Here is a 22,790-nt window from a genome sequence, read left to right as displayed (position 1 = left end):
GGGGAAGGGGCAAAAGTGCCTCTTTATTTGCTTACAGTGGTACTTCAGGGCTCTGCTGTCACCTGCAAGCAGAGTCATTTGCAAACAGCCTGTATCGCTGGGGAGTAGAAATGTGTTTTTTTTAAACCCTAAGCAGATTTATAGTCTGGTTTCCTGTCAGATCTTTGCATTTTCCTTCTCTGCCCCTCCCAGCCTCTGACACGCTTTTTCTTACTTTCTGTCGGTGTTTGCTCATTCTGACACCAGTGCACTTGCTCCCTTCATTCCTGATTCTCCCTAAACTTTTGGCACTTTAGGGGCCAGGAGGTGTTTTGTTCCTTGTGTTTCCTTTACTTTTGAACAGTTGCAGAGCACAAATAACCTCTCCAAGACTCCTGGAGAGACACTGACAATTGCATGGAGGCAACGTAGAGAGTTTCAGCCTGCAGCAGCTGCAGCAAGACAGCCGGGTCACTCATGAGCACCCAAGGTAAGGAAAGCAGCTGTCAGATCAGCTCCACCTCACTGCTGGCTAGGACAGCACTTGACTCTGATCACTACAAGTTCCACTTTCACCTTTTTTGTGTTCATTTTCAAGAGTATGTTTCTTTGACAATGATTGCGTTCGCGCCTTCCTCGCCCTCAACAGGTCTCGTACTTCGCGTGCACCGATACTTGGAGATCAGGGTTCAGTGAGGTAAGCAGGCTGTAGCTGGAGGTGCAAGCATGTTCTGAAAGGAAGTGCGCACTGGGAAGGAGAGTTGAAATGGAGGTCTAGAGAGGGGAGATGAAAGGACTGATCATCAGCACTGATATCCAGGGAATTTCTGGTTCTACCCATAGTGTGTTGTGTCCTAGCCTTTTCTTTAAATCTCTTCACTGGGGAGTTATGCTTTCTGTTAACTAATAAAATCTTTCTTATTTGTTTGTTTATCTTTTAATTTGTTCTTCTCACTCCCTTTATTCTTTTCTCAACCCTAATGTATCTCTTACTGTCTTTTTCACCATCTTTTTATGCCTGTTTTTCATCAAGCATATTTTCTGTGTGACAGATGTTCCCCTTGTTCGTTCCTTTCCTTTCCCTCCGCCTTCTCTTTCTTGCCTGTGCAATAGACTGTACATCCTCCCCCATGTTCTTAATCTTTCTCTCCTTCCCCTCTGTCAGTTCCTTCTCTGTCTTGTGTTCCCCTTTCCCATTGCTCCTGTAGCTTCTCACATGCGCTCCTACTTCCTGCTTCATCTGCTTTCGCATGTACACAGCACACATTGCTGCCCTGCAAAGTTAATTTTGCATGCACAGTGGTGTTGCCTCTCCACTGGATTGTCCTCACACACACATGCTGCTTTCCTGTCTGCCCCTTTCATGTACGTCTGCAGGATTTGCATATTTACAGGTTTGGGAATGCATCCCCGAATACAAGACTTTTCTACTTGCACAGCTTCCTTCCAATTCTCAGACTCACATTTAGTCATTCACAACAAATAACCGCTGTCATCCTGTCTCTCTGTTTCTTTCTGTCTCACAAACAGAATTTTCTAACACCTACAACACCCCATAGCTTCGTCTCCACTCAAATACAGCCTGCCCTGACTTTGTGTAATTTATCCCTTCTCTGTCTATCATCCCACTCCTTCCTAAGTCCTTACCACAACTCTTCACCAGGTTTCTCTATCTGTTTTTATCTTGATGTTGCATTCATATTGGGAGGAACTACTGATGCAGATGGTCTTACTCTGTGCTGTCTTAGCATCCCTGCTGAGTACCTGTAGGGGAGCTGGAGGAAGTATTGCAGTCTCTCAGCTCCTCTTTCCTTTGCAGAATATGCAGGCTGCAGCAGAGTAAGAGCTTAGTGATGGGACTGAAGGTAGGTGAAAAAATGGGAGAGCACAACCCAAAATGTCTTTGGAAAATTGTAAAAATAGTTCTAGTTGATCATAAGCCTTTTTACTAAACTTAATAAAGTTTTAAACTTCCTGCCCCACAGCAAAACTTCTGCTCTGACATTGGCGTAGTTTTTGTCCTGATGATTCCTACGAGATTTCACATCTCAGAGGTAGAGGTTCTCAACTCTAATGCTGTAGTGGGAGTAACTTTGTGCCTAGGATCTGGAAACAGCTCATTTCTTTTATACCAGATATATTAGTGAGTCACCAAGATCAGGCATGGCTAAAAACTGCATGCAAGGACAATATCTGGTATTATTCTTTGTTTAAGCTTGTAAGCTTTGAACCAGATATGACAAATAAGTGCCTTTCTGTGATGAAGCCTTTTAGCCTCACCTTCTTAAGCAGGACTATTGAGACTGAAGATTTATTTCTAGGGATGTTCTGATGTGGGCTTTTGGGAACTGAGTAAGGATCACTTATTAAACTCAGCTGAAGTAATACAAGAATTATTATGTGGGAGAATTCTCTTATTGATCTGTCCTGCTCTCTCAGATTGTCCATCTCCTTATGAGTGAAAGGACCTTAAATTTTATGTTTGCAATTATAATATATCCTTTCTGATTCAGAGCTAGCAAACTGTGGCCTTTGAGCTGCAAGCATTCTCTTTTGAATACAGAAGCAGGTACATTAAAATATCTTTGTCTTTTGGGTCTTCAAAAAGTCCACGAGCCTAGAACAATAAAATAAGAGATGTTCATTTTATACATACAGGTCTAATATGACTCTTTCTTACTCTGTTACAACTCATCTTGTGATGTGAAAAGTACTTGTGTTCCTTTTAGTCATTCTGCAAAACTTGTATGATGATTTTGTGCTTTGTTTTTTCAGTATTCTGTGCCCCCATTACTGGTTCTTTTTGTAAGGCCTTGATGTGTCCCAGAAATAAATTGGCTGAGACAACATCTCTTCTTTCTCTCTCTCTCTCTCTCTCCTCCCCTCCCTCATTTTTGTTTTTCATCATGATAGTTTGCTGTATGTCAAGTTAAAAATGGGCATTGTCAAAGTCGGGTCGTGACAGTTGCAAGGGGACCTGGAGCCAGAAATTTGTGTGTGTGTGTGTGTGTGTGTGTCTAGTTTCCTGAGCCATGTGTCTGGCAGAGGAGAAATTTCAGCTGGAAAGAGCCTTGAAACTTTCCATCCTACCCAGCAAATTGCTATCTTGAGAGGGCTAACCCCAGAACAGAAATTCAGAACCACATATTTGACTCCCTGTTCTTATGCGAATAGTTACTGCCAATTAGATTTAACTTGCAATTAAGAGAAAAATAAACTTTCAACATGGGTGAAAAGAGAACCATCTCTTTTAACAGACACAGCCTGTGTCTGTTAAAATTAAAGGCAATTTGAACCTTCTCTAGAAGGATGCATCCCAAATAACTGGGATATGCTGAAGAAGTCTGGATGCGATATACAAAGTGACCTTGGTTTATATACTGTTGCTTGGTGAAATTTTTAATCAGATATATGGCATGATTGCTCACAGAGGATGAAATTTATGGAGATGCTTATTTCTCCCAATATTATGCCTGTATTATTGAGAGAGAACAAGCTACCCGCTTTTTAGCAGATGTCTCAACTCTCTCTGATATTGAAATGCATGTTTCATGAAATAGGAATGTTTTTCTTAGCTGTGGTCATTAAGGTTGTGTAACTGATCGTGCAATTTGACTTATGGCAACTTTCTTTATGAGTAGCCTCCATAGTGATCTAAACTTAAAAGAACAAGGAATATGGGACCAGGTATTGTGACTTTCAAACTGGAGGGTAAAACCATAAACCTCACCAAGTCTAGTTGAGTTTTGCCACTGATATGAGCAAGAAATTATTTTTGTCTTGGCTGTTTTGTCACTGCTGTCTGTAGGATTTGCATTCTCAGAACACTGTCCGCTTTGCTGAGAATACAGTATCTGCAGTGAATCTGCAATTCCTTTTTCAGAACAAATGATGGGGTTTTCTCAGGTGTACATGTAATAAGATTCTCCATCTCCTCCCTTCCCCCAAACTCTCTCTTAAGTGCTGCTGTCACCCTCTAGTCTGGGTCAGCTATTTAATGGCAATGAACATTTTCAGGAAGGTAACCTTTCTGCTTGTGAATTGTTCAAGGACTCTGGAATTATAATGGCTGTCAAATGTATATAACTGGTCTCTGTGGCACACATCCAACGAGTGATAAAAGCTTCTTTCTCTCTACTTCTTTAGTCCGTATTCTTTCCCTATATTACCCTCTCACTTTTGCTCCTCTCAGGCAAAAGGAGAATACAGTGCCAGTTAAAGTGCAATTTGACAAAACAGCAGATCTGCCATATACCCCGTCATGGTGTGTCCCGGCTGTGGGCAGTGGATTACTCCTTGGCTGGAGGTTTTCACACTGACTTTAGTTAAACATAAAGGTCTTTTCTGAACTTTGATTTTGAAAACCTCTCTTCCTTTATAATCTTCTGCCAAATATTTGGGCTCTAGGAATGGTGATAGTTTGTGAGTACCATGAATTCACATGCTTAATGATCTACAGGGGGTGCATTTAACATTTTACCAGCGGGTAAGGCCTTTGTACTTTTTTATACAAAAGGCAAACACACAGGGGATTTTTTCACAGCTCATGAAAGTATATTACTAATAGCAGCAGAAGTTGGCAATGTGTTGTGCATTGTCTGCTATCACTGCTGAACATGTAGTGAAGAGAATATTCTTGTTATGTTAGTCCCACAAAACCTATTTTATCTTCAGTGCTGGATGGGGCATTACTTTCTAATGCTGTCTACTTCAGTGAATCTGTTTAGCAGCTCAAGAGGAAAGAGAAATTTGTCAAATCTCACTGGAAATCTATCAGAAATGTCAAACGAAATGCTATAACATTCTGGTTTTGTCAAAAGGATAAATGTATGTACAGCTGTGTATGTGATATTATTTGTAGTAATTGTTGCCTCAGTGAATTTGTCTGTGTAAAGTAACATCGTGTAGTATTAATGGATATGTTTGGTTTGGTCCCTGAGGCCAGTTTGGCCTTACACAAAGACACTTGTTATTTGCCCAAGTCTGATAGTCTGCCCTGTTTTTTGTAGTTCAGGGGAGGAATACACCTTTGTTGTAACCAATGAAAGGATTCCCACTGGCCTCCTGGGCACTGGTTGTTTGCTGGCAAATTTTCCTCAGGTTGTAATTGAGGCACTGAAGAGTAAATTTAACACAGGGTTTCTGTTTAAAATGGGGTAAGGATTTTTTTCCATTTGAATGCAGAAAAAGCTGTATGCGAGCAGTACATATATGGTTATCATTAGCAGTTAATGGATTGTTTCCACTTCATTTTTTACAGCTCTGTATGTGTACAAACATTTCTAATCTAGCTGTGCCCATACTTGGAATCAGTATGAGTATGCTTAATAGGTTGTTACACACGTTTAATATATTTGAGCACAAAAGTAAGTTCCTCCAGGGTTTGAAACACCAATAAAGAAACCTTTCAAATGTTTTCCCTCTGTGAATTCTGAATCCTGTGCAAACTGGGAAAACACCCGAAGGTTGCTTCAACTCTTTTTCTAAAGATTACACCAAATACACTTCATTTCCAAACTACAGTGCAACTGGTGATTGAATCTTTTCTTCTTGATCTTCAACTGAAAGATTATCATCACATTTATAGGATCATTTAAAGGCTATTGGCTTTTAACATCTCAATGAAAATACCAGTGACATTTACCATTCACTGACCAAACCTATCTGTTGCATGAAGTCTGTGTTTAAAAGAATGTTTCCTCCTTGGTTGCAATTTTGCATGGATCCTCTCCAAAGTCTCTTGGTGTATCCCAGTCTTCTACAAGAACAAGTCACAGCATCTATCCAGCAGCTGCTGCCTGCATCTCTATTTCTTGGCTTTTCCTGAATCATAGAATCATTTAGGTTGGAAAAGACCTAAAGATAAAATGACCTTAAGATCATGGAGTCCAACCATTAACCTAACACTACCGAGTCCACCACTAAACCATGGCCCCGAGCGCCATGTCAAGGTAGTTGCCATTCCGTATGTTTTTCATAGTTTACAATGATGTAGTTAGGGAGATCATCAAACTCATTTCACTAATGTCTTGCACTGACTGATAATATAAAATTCCATAAACTTTTTCCACCTTCTTTACTATTGCTGAGCTGGTAAAAAAACCCCAAGCTTAAGATAAGACTCCTCTCTGCTACTACACTGCTAGTCTTCCTTCACAGTTCCTGCCAAAACAAGTCAGAATAAGTCTCAATATTTAATAGTTTAAGAAGATTTTGAGTGTGTTTCATCCTTCCAGTAACATATTCCTGCATTTCCAGTTACATATTTTTCAGGAAGACCCAAGGCTAACATGTTTTATTGTAGAAGGTTTAACTTCCTTCTGTCTTTTATTCTCTTGGTTTTGCTTTTATGCCGTGAAAGATATCAATGCAGTCTGAAACAAAAAAATATTTAAACTTTTGTGTTAGGACAGAAGAGAGTGTGTTTTTCTTCTGCTTTAGTTGTTAGAAAAAAGTGAAGGAGTATTACATTTCCTGTAAGGCTGGAAACACTGAATCAGTTTTTTTTTTAATCTGCAAGTCTGTGGTCTGAAGGAAAAATAATACTTGGGCATTTTCATATGGAGTGTTTACACTACAGAATGGTGTTTTTGTGACTTGCCCTTATCCATAACGAGAGCAGTATCCAGGCAGTTTTGCTGGATTAAATGCTATTGACAGCAACACTTCCGCTGAATCACTGAGCAAATAGGGTTGCACACCTGGGAGAGTAGTGCCTCTCTGGATAGTTACTTTAGAAGCCATGTGAGAATATGGTATCAGGAAGGACTGAACTTTTTCACCTGCAAAGAACAATTGGAAAATGCTAGGTCTAAGACAGAAATGGTCAGAATTTGAATGCCACTTTGAAGGCTGTGAATTTAATGACAAGCTCCTGATACATTGTAGAACTTTCTGCAGTGCATAAAAATGCACTCATTGCAATAGCATCATTATAACATAATAGGGCATAAATCCAAAGCTATTTGAGCATGATAGTATTAGAAATATTGGATACAAACCTAAAAAATAGCTAATGCCAGCAGCACAGGACTGGAACAGTAAAGATAATTTGAACATTCAACTACTGTGAGGAAAGAACATGAGAAAAGGCAGAGTGGTTTGTTACTGTTATTTTGGTCCTCGCAGGACATCCCAAGTCCTTTCTACCTTCAGTCTGATCCGTTTGTCTGACTTGCGTCACTTGTCTTGTTTAATATCTCCTTTTCCACCTCCTCTCTGATTCTGATTACCATCCCATATATGGTAGTTTCATCAGGTGGATGAAGATAACTAACAAACTTCTCTCTATACAGCATGCTTTAGAACTGAGGGTATCTGTCACCTCCGGTTTGTGACTGATCCTAAGGGAAATGAAGCAATGCATCAAGCACAGCAAATGAAAAAAATTAGAAATCAGAGGGAAGGCAGAGATAGGCCATTTTGCTTTAGCAAGGTTTCTAGACCTCACTGACAAAGTCATATTTTCATCTGAGAGATTTTTCCGCTTCTTTTCCGTTCTCTTGTGGAGAATGCTTAACACATACAGCTGGCTGTCGTAGGACAGGTTGTGCTGTGTTTCGGACAACGTGGTCCAATATTGATCCTCTGGTCCTGCATGTAGAGCCCCTGTAAAGAGTCAGATCAGAGCATCAGACTCCGTGGGCTGTGCAATGCCACATCCTGGCACTCTGTATTATCGTGTCTAGAAGTGGGTTACTTCTCACCTTCCTCTGCCTCTCATGTGGAGGTAGTGAACTCTGTAGTCTCGGACCAGAAATTCGTTCTGCCGTGAATTTGGCCTTACACAAAGCCCGAGAGGAGATGTGCAGCTGTCTGCTGCCCAAACCAGTAATCCTTATTTCCTCCAGAGAAAAGCATAGTGAATTGAGTAGATGCCTTCTGATGGTTGGATGTGGGTTATGAGCCACCAGCTGGACCATTTTGTCCTGAAAAGGAACAGCAACATTTTTGGCTAAGTGCTAGAAGTTTACATATAAGAATCCAAAAGGAGAGTATGGTTATTGCTTTAAACTTGCTTTCTCCTTTAAAAATATGTTTTACCAGAATTATCCATTTCAGATCCTCAAACTGTGGAGTGAGAAAATTTAATTCTTTTTTTTCCTTGCTAGGGTAAGTGACATCATAAATATTAGAAAGAAACAAAAAGACTTATTCCAGAAATTTGAACTAGGTAAGTCTCATTTACAGAGACTGACATCACCACTCCACTGGAGATAGCAGGGACTGTGCCTATCAGTTGTCTGAAGCAAGTTGGTAGACCTCACTCAGCTCACCTCAATTCTATCAGTCACCTCATCACCACAACTGCTAATAAAATGTCCAGTGTTTCCCAAGTCAGTCTTGACGATAACGTCTCTGGGTTGTGGCTGTTTCCTATTCCAAGTGAATGATAGTGTAACAGCGATGTAAAATTGTCCTGACGTATATGAAGTTGGGCAAAATAAAAATTGGTAGCAACTTTTGGTATTTTTGGCCTTGCATTTTGAGTAAATGTTATCAAGGAAAGCAAGAGGCAGAGTTCTATTTTTAACAGAGATTTTTTGTTTCTTTTTACTATCTTAATGTCAGATTTCAACTCACTACAATTAAAGCTTTGCCAAATTTAATTTTAAAACTTTGCTGATTTTTATTTTTCTGATAAGACTTCGATTTCCTAGTGATTAAAAATTGTTGAATTTGTGGAACAGTACTAGGAAGTATTGTCTGAATGTTGCGATATCTCTGCTCTTCATTCAGATTCATTGCAAGTGCTGACTCATTGAGTTATGTGGAACAGGATTCCAAAAATTCCTGAACAGGTTCAGCCTCTGAGACTGTCCTTATGCTTCTAGCAGCAACCCTGCTGAAGCCTTGGCTTTGGCCACTTGTTGCTGCTTTTGCACTGCCTTTTGTGCCCTATTGACACAAGCATTTGCAGGGTCATATGGTGAAATGGGTGAAGAAACTGATCCAGCTGAAACTTAACCATGCAAAAATTTTTTTCTTCCACTGGACCACCTCCCCCCATTGAGAAGCAGGAATGAGCAGCCAGGTTAGGCTAAGGACTCTTACAATTTCTAAAAGTTGGTAAACTGCAGAAATTTTCAGAATTGAACCCTTAATTTCATATCTGTTAATGAGAACATAGGCTCCTGTGTATTTTTATCACTTTTGAAAACAGGACATAGGTAAATTGAGCTCTTTTTGCAATTTTTACCATTATTTTTAATATATTAAATATATTTTAAAAGGCAAAGAACATGAATAGCAGAAAGGTGAAATGCCAGTCTTCCTTCTCACAGCTTCCTTACTTCCAAGCAGGCAGGGATACTAGGACAGAAAGGGCGAATTCTAGGGGAGAGAAATGGTCAGCCTGTCAAAATAAGGTATATGGTTCTCCTTCCATATTTTTACTTTTTTAGAGCCAACATTTTTCTTGCTGTATGCAAGGAGGAAAGTGAAGACAGAATCTAGAAAAGGAACTGTTCCTAAAGAGGCTTCTTGCTGCTTTTCATCAGAATATAGACTGTCACTACTACTAGGAGGCATTCAGGAGGGGGATGCTCCTAGGTATAGCAGGACAGCTGATCATCAGAACCTGTAGACTGTGTCCTTGGTTTTGGCAATGTGGATACATGCGTATCATTTACCCACTCTGTCTGCTGATCCTTACAACTGGTATGAAAATAGTGCTGTAGTCATTGGCAGCTGCCCTGAAAACTGAAGAGCACTTCTAAAGCATTATGAGATCGGCAAGAGAAAATTAGTCTGACAGCATCCAAGAAACCTTCACTGTCCCCGAATTGCTCCTGCCTCACTAGATAGAACATTGCTTGATGCATAACTTCTGCTTTCCATTACTGATAACGAAGAAGAGCTGGTTTTGTTCACGTTGCAAAGCAGTGAGCATTTATAATGCTGTGACCACATTCTTGGATGTTTCCAGCTTTCAAGTCACATCAGGGAGTGTACAAGAATTAAAAAGTTGCCCACCCATAAGTAACCAGGACCAGCACTAATAAAGCCCTTTTTACCCTAGAGAGTGTTGTCATTGAGAGCAACCAAGGGCATGCCTGCACACAGAGTTACTCCAGAAGCTTTTGTAGCAATCCAGGAATTATTAATAATTACTCGCTCTCAGGACAGGTCCTGTAAACACTTCCTCCCACACTAACTTGCTATGAACAATTTCAGTGTGAGTATAAGGAGAAAGTACAGTTTTGTGGTTACTGTAGTTCATCAGCCCTTTCAGAGCTCTCCCACGGTACTTGCCCACTTCTCACCGAGTCCTTTCTTCTGAGATGTTCTGTATTTTGTGCTCCCTCACCGAGGCACCTCGTGGAGCAACAGTAGAAGAACGCCTGTCCCTGCCTTCACCCAGGTAACAACCTGCGTTGCTGTGCAGGGAAATGTACTCATGTAACCCTCTCATACAGGCATGGATGGGCAAAGACAGATCAAGAGCTAGAGGTAGCTCACAGTAGACAGAATTTCACTCAGTAATGCCAACATCAGTTGCTGATGTCAGCCTAGGACACACATTCTAGGAATGCTAATAATGAAAAGGTTGGACACATTTCCTGTTTTAAAGAGGCTTTTTAAATTCTCCATATGCTTCCTTTAAAAAAAATTCCTTTAATCTTTCTGATGTTTGCAGTACCCTGAAGAATAATATGAGTTATTTTCTCAGTTGATGAGTGTATTGCTTTTATAGGATTTGAAACACTTACTGACCTGGGTAGCTTATGACAAAATAGGATTTTGAATTCAGATCCAACTTGCTCTATCTTACTTCTGCTTCTAATCCAGAGTGAACCTTATCTGTTGTTATTTTGTATTTCATATGATGCTGTATCATCCTAGAGTAATTACTGCCATAGAAGATAGAAGGGTCTTGCCATCAAAGAAGGAAACATGCGAACACAGCACATAATTCTTAAAAAATCTGAAACCTGAGTGGAGGAAAGCAGGAGTTAAACTGGCTCCTGCATAACAGTTGTTTTGTTTTACGCTTGACGTTCCGTCCCTGTGCCTAATTCCTCAGTCTCATCTTCCATGGTGACTTCGTTAGCAATGAGATGCTAATTAAATTTCATATTTATGATTAGAAAATAAAATCATTGGACCTTTTTTAAATAGATTTTTATGAGTTTTGGCTCAGTTAGCTGAGTCAGCGGTATAGATTCTGCAAGGCTGAACTTACCGGCTTTGAAAAAAAAAGATAAATAGAGCAAATAATGATGGAAGGAGAGTCTAATCTAAAACCTCATATAGTTTCTACACTGTATGAATTTTTGAGCATAAGAGAAATAATTTTGATTTTGTTCCTTATAGAAAGAAACATTGTTAGTCATGTAGAAAGAACCCTTCTTTTATTATGTCTCAGAGGGTTCAAAGCTTAGAATTTCATCAAATTCTTAAAATCTCAATCATAGTTGGAGACAATATGCTGAAAAGAGATCGATGCATCAGCAGTGTTTACCATCACCTGTTAGCTAGCAAAATATTCATTTCATGGATTCAGAAGGGTTAGAATTAACACAGGTAAGCACTGACACACAGCATCTGGCCTCTTCCCTGCGGAATGTGTATTACTGGAGAGTTTATACAACACTGGAGAATCTGAACTGCTTAAATACTGCTGCCAGACAGATTTATAGGTGCTATATAGAGCAGTTTCCTATTCATGTAAAAATTAGCACCTCACAAAGCTTTAAAGGCCCATTTTTCAAATACTTAGCCTTTGAAGAATGCTTCTGTTGAGAAAAGATTTTTGAAAGAGCTCAGCTTCAATTTAAGCATGTAAGAAAGACCTGATTTTTAAAAGTGCTTAACACTCAGCAGCTCTGTGATTCATAACGCTATCTTATCCCACACTCTGAGGCAAGTCTAGCAAAAATCTGGCCATTTATTTTGATGCCCAAACACCACCTACGCCCTTTGAAAATCTGACCCTAATTACGAGTTGTGCCCTTGAGTAGGAATGAGAAATAGGGGAAATCAATCCTCATGTGTGGGAGCCATTTACTAGTGCTCATATTGCATGTAACCTTACTTCATACACAAATACAACACTGCGTTCAAAATAAATGGTTTTCTGCACATTCTGCAAATTTTTTTGTTGTTAGCTTGTGATACTTTATGCTATGAGGTGCAGTTAATGCAGATAGCACATAAGGAATTGTTATGCTTCAGGGCATAACTTAAGAGAATAAAACAAAACTTCCACTGACTTTTAGTTTGTTGTGATGCTTTACCACCCTTTGTACTGTTATAAATCTTCTCCTAAAGATCAGGATTTGGGTGCATATAATCCTGCAAATTTTGCTTTTGTAATATTGTTTGTAGATGCTGTTTTAGCAGCAGCTGCCCGTGCTTAAAGACTGGGATGCTCACAGATGGAGTGTAATTCTGGCATCACTTTAGAGTTGCTATTTTCACAAATATTTATTTCCACAGTCAGCAGAGAATTCAATAAAATTCTCATACTTCCCCTTATGTTGACTCATTCTCAAGAACCACACTGAGGTGAAGACAGATAGTCAGATTTCTTGCTATTTTAGTACTTTGCTTCTTTGGCCTTTTCAAAAAATACGTGTTAACCATGAACTGAACTGGCCAGTGTTTCCTGATGAGAACAGAGTTTAGTCTCTTCCAATGGTTAGTTAGTTCTTCTGGGATAAGTTTTGCACACGGATGCTTTACAGCATTTTATTCTGTATCATCAGAGCAATGGACTTAGTTATGGAGAAAGAAACAGAAGATACTTAATTCCTCCTTGCAATGCTTTGAAGGTAGGAAATCTAGAATTGCCAAGTATTTGGTATTATCTCTTCCCCAAGACAGGAAGACAAGGTCATAGAGAGGTTGCAGCTTACAGAAATAAAGTACAGTCCCATTAAGTAAAGAATCAGACAATTTTTGCTTTAAATTGCTATGGAAGTGACTTAAAGGAGCCCTCCTGCAGGATGGAAAGCGAATTGTCTCTCTGTTTTTCAGATGTTGCTTTCCTGCTCTTAATTGCAGGCCTTGCAGTGAGGCTTCTTTGGTGACATAGAATTGTTAATGAACCCCAGCTGTAGCATCTGCAGGAAAGGAGGACCTGTTTGAGGTACTCCTCAGGTCTCTCCTGCTCCATCCAGAGCACACAGCTCTCTGTGGCTATGAGAACACTTCCTCTAAGACTTTCCTCTGCAATGGTGTCATATTTGAAAGTTACCCACAACCTCTGTTCAGAAGAAAAGGGAAGTCAGGCAGCCCCCAGAACCTTTCTATCTACTATATATAGACAGTAAGTTTGAGAGAGAGGATGGTGGGTGTATGTTTCCGGAGCTACGTGACACAGTCCTGCGACACTAGTACAAGAAGAGAGAGGATGCAGAGCAAGAAGAGGAGGTGACCAGAAAGCATAAGTGGGAAAAATCTATTCGTAAAACAAGTACAGCCATTTCCATGTGAAAGTAGAATTCTAATCTCCAGCAGTAAAATAGCAAGCTCCTTCTGATTCCTGGTGAGGTTTTGTCCCTCCTAGGCCAGGCTGCTTGTGATCTATTGTACACTTTTTCTCGTCAAATGGCATCCAGTTGTCTTCTGTGTGTTTTGTGCTCTGCTGGCTGAGACGTTCGTGCAGCTTTAAGCAAGCTTACAAGGACAGAGGATTTTGTCAATGAGCAGGACATCAATGACTTTGGCAGTCTGCGACTAGGAGTGAAGCTTACTTCTTCCAGTGACTTTGAGGTGGAAAGACTACAGGTATTTGTTATGTAAGGCATGTATGTTATTCTTCAAGCCACAGTCAAACTAGCATGTGCAAGACAGCAGGCTGTTCTTTAAAATTAGGGTCTGTTTTAAAGTAATAGTTACAAAGAGGTCGCAGATAGAGTAAGGTATAGATATCTGTTCTATCTACTTGAAGTTGTGCCTTTACATAAAATGAACAAAATGTATATGTGAATCATAGCAGTCATCGCCCTTAGGAGACTGGACAGTATTTGATCCAACAGAATAGCAATTAAGAGCTAAACATGAATGGATAAGACTTCACAGAGCTAGGTGAGGAGCTATTATACCTTTGCAGAGTACATTTAAGATATTTAACTGAATCGTATTCTTGTCACAACCAATGCATGCTGCTGTTATAATGGAATAATCAGTTTGCATGTGGGCTATTTTACATGTGTTTGGAGTAGTATTGTTTGTTAAGGTTGATCTTTATACAAGGGTTATGAGAGTTGGCTTCTTATTTGTTCATTCTTTGTAGTCTGTATTTTGACTAACTGTAGAATTCTTAATATAGGGTTCTGTCTTATTTTCCTGTCATGTTATAAAACCTCCTATAGGAAATGTTATTTTCAAACTTTCCTGGGCCATGGTGAATTACAGTGAGATTATCTGACAGTGTTCAGATTGGAGTGTAACCTTTTCCATTGTAAGAATGGCTTACACATTTACTGTCAGTTGTTGCTGAATTTGGAGATGGTTAAACTAGAGTGCAGTCCTCCCATCTAATGTGTTCCGCATTATCCTTTGACTGTTTGGGGACGAGAGTATCACCTACAAGGAGTCATTATCTGACTGCATGGCAGATGTTCTTCTCTGAGTGTTTTTTGTTCTTTTTTTTAAACTCGTGTAACATAAGAGTTTGTAGAAAGTGTAAATTTTTAAATAAACAGACTAAGTAGCAGTTTTGTATGGCAGAGCTTTACTTCTTTCTCCTTTCCTGTTTTATGTGACTTGTATTAATAGAAGTGAAGCGTTAATAACACCGATGAGAATCAGGCTATCTGTGCAAGGGGTATGCAAGTTTCATATGTATGCATCAGCTAATGAATCCTTGTCCTTACTGGGTTCTTATGTAGCTCAGTCTATGCAAATCCCTTATGAACAGCGGCTTTCTGTACCAAAGAATGTGCCGGTTTTTGTAATGTAAGCGCACAATTACTGGGACCTAACCGACGAACATCAAATCTATTTGCATGTTTGGGCAACTTGAATTTTTAATTCAAGACTCCTCCTAATCACACAGTACTATACGCTTGCCCCCAGTTGTGCCGCCTCCCCCTCCTAAGCTAATGTGAATCTCATTATCAATCGTAAAAACAGAGTGAGTCAGTCTCAAGAAAAAATTAACCTGGGACCTAGTAATGACTTCTGAAGCATTTGTTGGACCAGCATTCTCCTGAGCCCTTGGCAGCCTGAGGATGACAGCCTCTTTTTTAGATCTTGGCTTTTAGCACACATTAGTTGAAGGGAAATGCTCGTGTCAGTAGCTAATGCTGCACTCAAGAAAAAAAGGCCAGCTATATAAACATATTTGTACTATTTAGCACAGTGATTTCTGTTGTCCTCATCATCATCATGCGTAACAGGATGGAGGATGTGTAGATTAAAGCATTTATTAAATGTCAGGGTTTCAGCTCTACACAGCTGCTTTGCAAATCCTTTAAAGTAGATGCACCAAATTCCTGTGGTAAATTATTTATTTAAATTATTGTGCCATTATCTTGATTTGCATACTCAGAACTAACATTAATTTCTAATGTGTCAGGATCTGTGGCAGGGCTTTCCCTATTTATTCCTTCATTTGCTTTACAGTCCATATTCCTTCCCTTTGCCTTTACTGAGGCCTTTCCTGTTATCATCTCTACCTCATTTCTGTTCCTCACTTTCATTCTGTTGAGTTCCCCTTTCTCTAACTTTCTTTTTCTTTTCCTGTTCCCTTTTTATATTTTTTTTCCTTGTCCTCACCATTTTTCATCCCCAGATGTCGTCTTTCTTTCTCCTCTTCAGTTTTTTTCCCTCCATCTCTCATTGTTCACCTCTCTCATTTCTCATTTACTTTCACATATATTATCATTTAATGATGGTAGTACTAACAATTTCTGAAATCTGTTTATCAGATTCTTAAACGATATGGGAAAACCAAATAATATCCATCTCATCACCAGCGTAGTCATTGCCATCTGAAGGGACAAATCTCTCTCCATTGACCCTAGAGGGAACCTAAGCAACTAGTTGTGGCTAGAAACCAATCTTTAGAGAGCATTCTAAGGCAGAAGTATAAAATGGTGGAATGAAGTTTTGAACAGACCATTTTCCATTTGCTAGAGAGGAACTAGATTTCTAAGTTAAACTAGATGCCTAATTCAAATTGGTGAGATGAATCCACCCTCTAAATTTGCTCCTCTATCAGTAGTGCTTAGAGGGTATGTTACTGAGGGAGCTAGAAGCATCTTCACTGTATGTAGAAAAATAGTGACACACAGAAAAATGACGGAGTCGTCAAAACATCATTTAAGCTATTTGTAGAGGAGGATTTTTCCATTTTCTTTGTTTATTATTGGTAATACATGTTCTACAACCAAATCTGATTGGATGTTGCGTGTTCGAGGTAGCACAATCTGCTGTCGGTTTGCTATTGAGGCAAAATTAGTCATTTCCTTCCTGTGTGATAAGATGATAAGAGCTCTGAAGTTCTAAAGCTGGCAGACTTGAGGAAGACGTAGACTTTAGATATTCTCACCAGACGGAGGGCAAAATGGGAAAGCATAGATCTCAGCCTGTTATGAAACAGAGATCATTGCAGGATCCTAATAAGTATTACTGCACTGATTGAGGTCTTTCTTTTGCAACAATATTTCATTGAGCAAAATAACATTCTTCACATGTAAATAGTTTTTTCCTCCAGAAAGTGATAGGTATTTTATAGAATTTCATATGCAATTTCAAAAGCAGACAAAAGCTAAATGTAATAAGTGTGGAATTCAATGCAAGGATTGTTCAGCTCTTAAGCAATATTATCCTGCAATATTGAAAAACTTGTGTACCTGTGTTGCATACGGTGTTTTCTGGTTTAGGTGATACTAAGCAAATCATTGGGCGTACTGACTACAGTACTAATAACTGCTCTGTGCTTTATGTATGCATTGCCCTTTCTTTTTTTCTGAGATGGAGTTTCATATGGATCTGTTCTTAGGCGAGTAAATAAAGGCAAAGGAGAGATAATTAGAGAGAGTTCCTTTGTATTAATTCTTCTGGCCCTCTTCTGTTAGGACAGGAATAGTGATCAGAGACAAATCTCTGATTTATTCTATTGCTCTCTTTTTTTTCATAGAGATACTGAGTAAGAGTAACATGGTAGAATTCTTCATTTCTTTTTCTCTCACTTGGTTGTTGTTGAGCTAATAGTTACGAAAATGAGGGGAATTTTCCTTCCCTCTTCTGCTTGTAGAAGCAAGAAGAATATGCCTCCAGAGCCCTTTGAACCAGTTAGGGAGTTTGTTTCGGTTATCTCTGTCTCTCTTCTGTTCAGAAAATGGGAGTAGTATTTATGACTGTGGCTGTCATCTGGCTTCACTGAAGATCTAGCTTTACCTCACTGAAGCTTGGCAAGTCTACTAGAGTTTTGGAGGTTTTTTGTAGGTTGTGTGTAACAGGAAGATTGACTCAATGGAATTGAACAGAATACATTTGTGCTAAAATAATCCTATTTGGTGTTTAAAGCTTCCTGCTCTTCTATTACTTTGCTATCTCTTATTCTATATTTTTCTTTTCTGTTTCCTTGAAACTGTGGCATTCAGCAAGCTGGTTGAATCTTTTATATAAAGAGGGCGTTCTGATATATACAGAATGGTTCTTTCCATATACAGCCACTGTGACCTAAACCAGAAATACAGCCCAGTCCATTCAACAGTGCTGCTGGCTTCAGAAAGTATTCTGAGGCCTGCAAAATCTGAAGTAATAAAACTGCACTAATAATAAATGTTTTTCTAGGGCCTTCCCATCTTGGTGGTTCCAAGTAACTAATTAACAAGTCCTACCTTGTCATAAAAATACTTCTTACCAGCCTTGTTTTCAGGTGGGGACACTGAGGTAGAAAGAAGGAACATAAAGTGCAAATTCTTAAAGGCAGATGAAGACACTCTCTCCTCTCCTTTGGGAGTTCAGATTTAGGAACCTATATGGAAAAAATTTCTAAGTATAGGTAAGCAAATTTAGTCTTCTTAATCAAGGTTTAAGCCTTTTAAAACTGGTTTTCAGTACCATAGAACATCCAGCAGTGCAACCAACATAATCGGAAACTGCTGGTATTCAGCATTTCAGAAAGCCAGGAGTGCAAATAGAGCTCGCCTGTCCTTAAGCAAAGGAATATAATTTCCTTATCACACTTTAAACTGCGACTTTCCTCTAAAATTAAAAATAGCTCTAAATCCCTTTGTGGTTTTGTGGTTCTCTGATATTGCAAATCTGCACGTATCCATACAAGCAGCTTTTGAGAAAATCACCCTGTTGTTATACTTTATCATGTGAGGTGCTATACAAATTTGAGGGAGAAAGGGTGTTGCCCCATGAAATCTAGAGATATGCATAGAAAGAGGATGTAATACAATACCCTCAGAATGTTGAGGATAATTATATACACAGTTTTAAAGTGCTATTTTCATCTTTATTTTTACTTTAAAGTGTGATAATTTATACGTAATCCTTTCCTGATTTATATACACATACTTAATATTTAACATAAACTTCTGTTCTTACTAACTTATAATTTGCACAGACATTTTGTCTGTTGTGGTTTCTTTTTAAATACTGCCAGTCTGTGAACATCTGTGACAAATGCAGAAGTCCAAAACATTAAAATGGATCGCCTCTTCCAAAATAAACTTCCTCCCGCTTCTCAGTATGAGGACAATACCCTTTTTTCATATTTCACAAAAAAGATATCAAGAAATCAGAAAACCTAGCTGAAGCCCATATTTGCAGCCTGCTACATGGCGATTCCTCAGGATTGACAGGCTGACAAGAATTCAGAGCAAGGGGATGCAAATAATTAAATGGCTGAAGGGTTAATTTCTGCACCATCATGAAATGAATCCCAAACAATGAAGCTTTAGATGTGGCCTGATGATGAGCACTTTATAGAACCCCTGGTTCTGCAGCCTGCAGGCTTTATTCCCTTGATCAGTGGAGAGTGTCACTGACATATGAAAGTGTGGAGTCTGAGTGAGAACAGAGAACAGCTTTAACTGCAAGGTGATTTGTTCCGTTGAAAAATATAACAAAAAATAGCAAACACATAGAAAGATTCATTTGTGTGTAACAGCCAAGAGAAGGATAGTCCCTGAGAGAGAAAAGGAGATGAGGGGAGTAGAGTGTTTCTTTTAATGTAAAAAGGGATTCTCTCTTTATTTGTCTGCATCTACAGAGATCTTTGAAATAGATGGGACTAGCTGAGATTATTACTGGATTAAGATCTCCTGCAGTTAAAAGCTATGCTGTACACCAGCTACTGAAAGGAGCAGCAGGAGAGCAATTTTTTAACTGCTGTGGCAATTCTTATTTCTTTTTGGCTAATGTCTGTTGAAGTCAGTCCAAGTCTGTGACTTCACACCTGTGATTTGTAATGGACGCCATAGTATTTCTGTGACATATCACAACTTCTGAATGTGTTAGATTACAACTCAAGAGGTGTTGGAATCAGAAACTAGATACTGGTAATAAAGATCAGATTAAATAAGAGATTACACATTTGAAAACATTTTAAATCTGTCATTTCTAATTTTATAAGTGAAAACAACTTTTTGGCAATATCATCACAGGAAGAAGGGACAGAAACAGGGAATAAGGTCTGTTAAATACCTAGAAAATGCATGTGCTGCTGAAAATCTTTTAAAATTAAAGCCACTAATACAATACCTTTATTGGTTTCCCACTGCGTTTCAGTTGTCACATCTGGTTTTTGACCAGCACACCAAAATGTCAACCAATCACAGGCATTTTATTTCCTATTCCACATTATATTAAATACTAAATCAAAGAAATATTTGCTTACTAAGAAGAGTGATGTACTAGTAGCAGCTGCCCATTGCTATTGTCTCTGGAATAGCTCCACAAGACAGTGGAGTTACTTGGGGGTTATAGTCTTAGACCAGTCTGGCCAAAGAAACACAACAGAGGCAACACCTCAAGCTCTAAGGAAGAGAAGAGTGCTACCTGTTACACGGCAGTAATCCCCGAGAGGTGATGAAGAGCACGGTGAGTTAGGAGAGAGCTTAGCTGTGCTTCTGGTAGGGCATTTCCAAGGTGGAAATCAAAAGAAGAAAGCAAAGCTCCACTAAATGTTGTTTCTAAGGGCTTGCTCCTGATAATAGACTGTGTTTAACAGGACTTTGCTACCAGAAATCTCCTTTTAAAATTCTTAGCCACTCATGCAATATACTTATTACTTTCCCATTAAACATTATGTCCCCAAAATAACGGTATGGATGTATTATGCCCATACACGAGGGACTGTTTGATAAAGGTATCTTTAATGTCAGGTAAAAAAATGTATTCATGTTGAGAATTACGCTGATGAGTGAAATCTTCTGTGAATCATTTAATGGAGAAATCCCTTACTAATGTCCTGAGGGAACTGCTGACAGTGTGTAATAATTTCTGGTTCAGTGCAGCAGATTACAAGATATCTTGCATTTTATGGAATTCAGGCGAGCGCTTCTTTTGCACTCTGAGGTCCATCTGTGAGCTTCTGGTACACTCCCCAAAATTAAAGGGCCTGCAACACACCTTTTTTTAGATCCAATAGATAGCTGTGTCTGTAAGATGACTAAGGTATGGTGTGACCTTCTGCTTTACTGCCTTCTACTCTCAAAAGTTCAGCTTCTCCAATTATGTAGTGTTTGTTAAATTCACCTTTGAAGTGAAATACAGTTATTTCCAGAAAAAGTGGTGGAGAGTGAGGTTCATGAGAACGTATGTGTACTTCAGATGAAGCTATTTCACCTTTAGCATCCCTCCCACTGCTACCTACTTTATATAGCTTTTTGTATTGTTTTACCTTTATACTGTTCATTACTGCAGTGTCATCTTTACCACACATAAATACTGGAATTCAGTAAGAATTTCACCCAGCTTGTGAGGAGTTCATAAGACCAGAGAGATTCTCCCGTAACTACAGCCGTGCCCCCATGATTCTGGACCCCGCTGAGCAGACCTGGTCTTCCTTGCCCTCTGAGGACTGTCGGCTCTCCCAGCCCATTTAATAGCAGTCACTGGAGCAATGAAATCTACATGCAAGCAGCAGAGCAAATGCTAAATAAGTGGTTCTTAAGATGTGAAACTACAAAGAAAAGAACTCTGGGAGAGCCACTGGAGTACAGGAGCCCCTGGCAATACTCCCCTAACCTATCCATAGTATGAGGAACCCATCCAAATTTTTCTCATAGAGATATTGAACCCCAGCCTAGGATTTTGGACAGTTTGGGAAAGCCTTTGAAAGCATCAAGCAAAGAACACGCATTTTTGTGGGACTATTCTGTATTTCATTGTGATAGAACACCGACAAACACATTATTTAGCAGATTAGCACTTTTGGGTTTAGTTTCCAAAATGAGGAGTTATTAGCCCCTGGCTACAGAGATTAGTAACTGGTTTTGCCCAGTGATGTTCAGCGTAACACAGGCTGCTTTGCAGTTCCTGAAGTTGGAAGCTGAGGAAATTATAACACAATGGAGAGAAGTCTTCTGGTCCAAGAAAAACAACGTGCTGTTTTTGAGGTCTTTAGTTACTGGTTACCAGCAAAGTCTCATAAAGCACAGCTCTCATCTCATATGACCTAAGAATTGCACATTCTTCTCATACCGTGGTCTCTGATGGGATAAAATCATTCTTGAAATAGCTTGTCTTCCTTGTGCCATCTGGGTCACAAGATCCTGAGAAAGCTAGAATGCAAAAATAAGACTTGTTTCAAAGGTTAACATTTATTACAAAGTTAAGTAGGAAAGATTTTTACAAAGTTTCTTTACTCTTAACTTTAGTGCAGGTTTTCTCACCTCATTGTTGCCTGCCTTGTAACCTTCTCTAATGAGGTGGTTACAAATTAGGAGTTGGCAGGAAATTGCTTAGCAAGCACTCAGAAATCATGTGATAATATTTGCATGAGTCAAGAACATTTTCAGACTTCAGTGATACAATGCTCATACTTCTCCACTCATGCGGAGAAAGGCAAGGTCTGAACTCACAGGTACTTGCGTTCATGGCCACACATCAGTCAATCTATACACAGCTGCAGAAGGCAGACATACGTAACTGTTTGCTTATGAGTTAACTATTCCTGTGGTGCAGTCATTTACATGTGTTGCCTCATCACATACATGCAGGAAAAAAATGCAGGTTCAAATCAGTACAGCTGAGAGGAACAAAGGAGGTGAGAATGAAAGCCTTAGTTGCCTGCAGCATGTATTTGCCTTTGCTCTGAGCTCTGCATGTTCAGTCTTTCTTGCATTGCACCGTGTCCTTTACCATTGCTTCTGATATGAAGAGGGATTCTCTGACTTGTAGAGACCTTCATGGAGTTAGCTGAGCTACAGATTCATCACTAGAGAGCAATATGCAATAGTTCATAGACTCAAGATAGCACTTCTCTGAACTGTCACTTTCCAGATAAGCCGTGGACAGGCTGCACTTCAGTTCAAACAGTTTCAATACGGGGTAAATTCAGCATTAGTCAGAAGTGATTCTAAGCTCATCCTATGTGACATGGAAGCACAAAAAAGTAACAGGATAGAAACTGTCCTGTTTGATGTTCATTTGCCAATTGTTTCTCTTGTTAAGGAGGAGAGCCGGAGATGGATGACTGCCTGGAGACGCTGAAAGATGAGGAGGAAGCTTTGTGGGAGAATGTGGAATGCAACCGGCACATGCTGAGCCGGTACATCAATCCGGCCAAACTGACCCCATACCTGCGGCAGTGCAAAGTAATTGATGAGCAAGATGAGGATGAGGTGCTTAACTCACTTATGCTGCCCTCCAAAATTAACCGAGCAGGTAAT

General features: G+C 39.4%; 1 protein-coding gene across 5 annotated transcripts in view; it reads left to right on the top strand.

The window, feature by feature from the left end:
• Nucleotides 1–209: 209 nt before the first annotated feature.
• The window catches only part of CARD11 (caspase recruitment domain family member 11), a 47,939-nt gene continuing 25,358 nt past the window's right edge, over nt 210–22,790 (top strand). For 2 of the 5 annotated variants that reach the window (XM_087732868.1, XM_009467791.2), the window contains exons 1-2: nt 210–469; nt 22,573–22,785. In XM_087732868.1, coding sequence (XP_087588994.1) covers nt 457–469; nt 22,573–22,785 — 226 coding nt within the window. In that variant the 5' untranslated portion in view covers nt 210–456. Of the gene's footprint in view, nt 470–549; nt 677–13,427; nt 13,714–22,339; nt 22,450–22,572; nt 22,786–22,790 lie in introns of those variants that run through there. The other 3 variants (XM_087732870.1, XM_087732869.1, XM_087732871.1) reach the window with 3 other exon arrangements.

The sequence above is a fragment of the Nipponia nippon genome, unplaced genomic scaffold (assembly GCF_047370975.1).
Source record: "Nipponia nippon isolate SJK-2023a ecotype South Korea unplaced genomic scaffold, ASM4737097v1 scaffold_5, whole genome shotgun sequence".
Classification (NCBI taxonomy): domain Eukaryota; kingdom Metazoa; phylum Chordata; class Aves; order Pelecaniformes; family Threskiornithidae; genus Nipponia; species Nipponia nippon.
The sequence above is the reverse complement of the archived record's forward strand: the minus strand, read 5'-3'. Positions and strand labels throughout refer to the sequence as shown.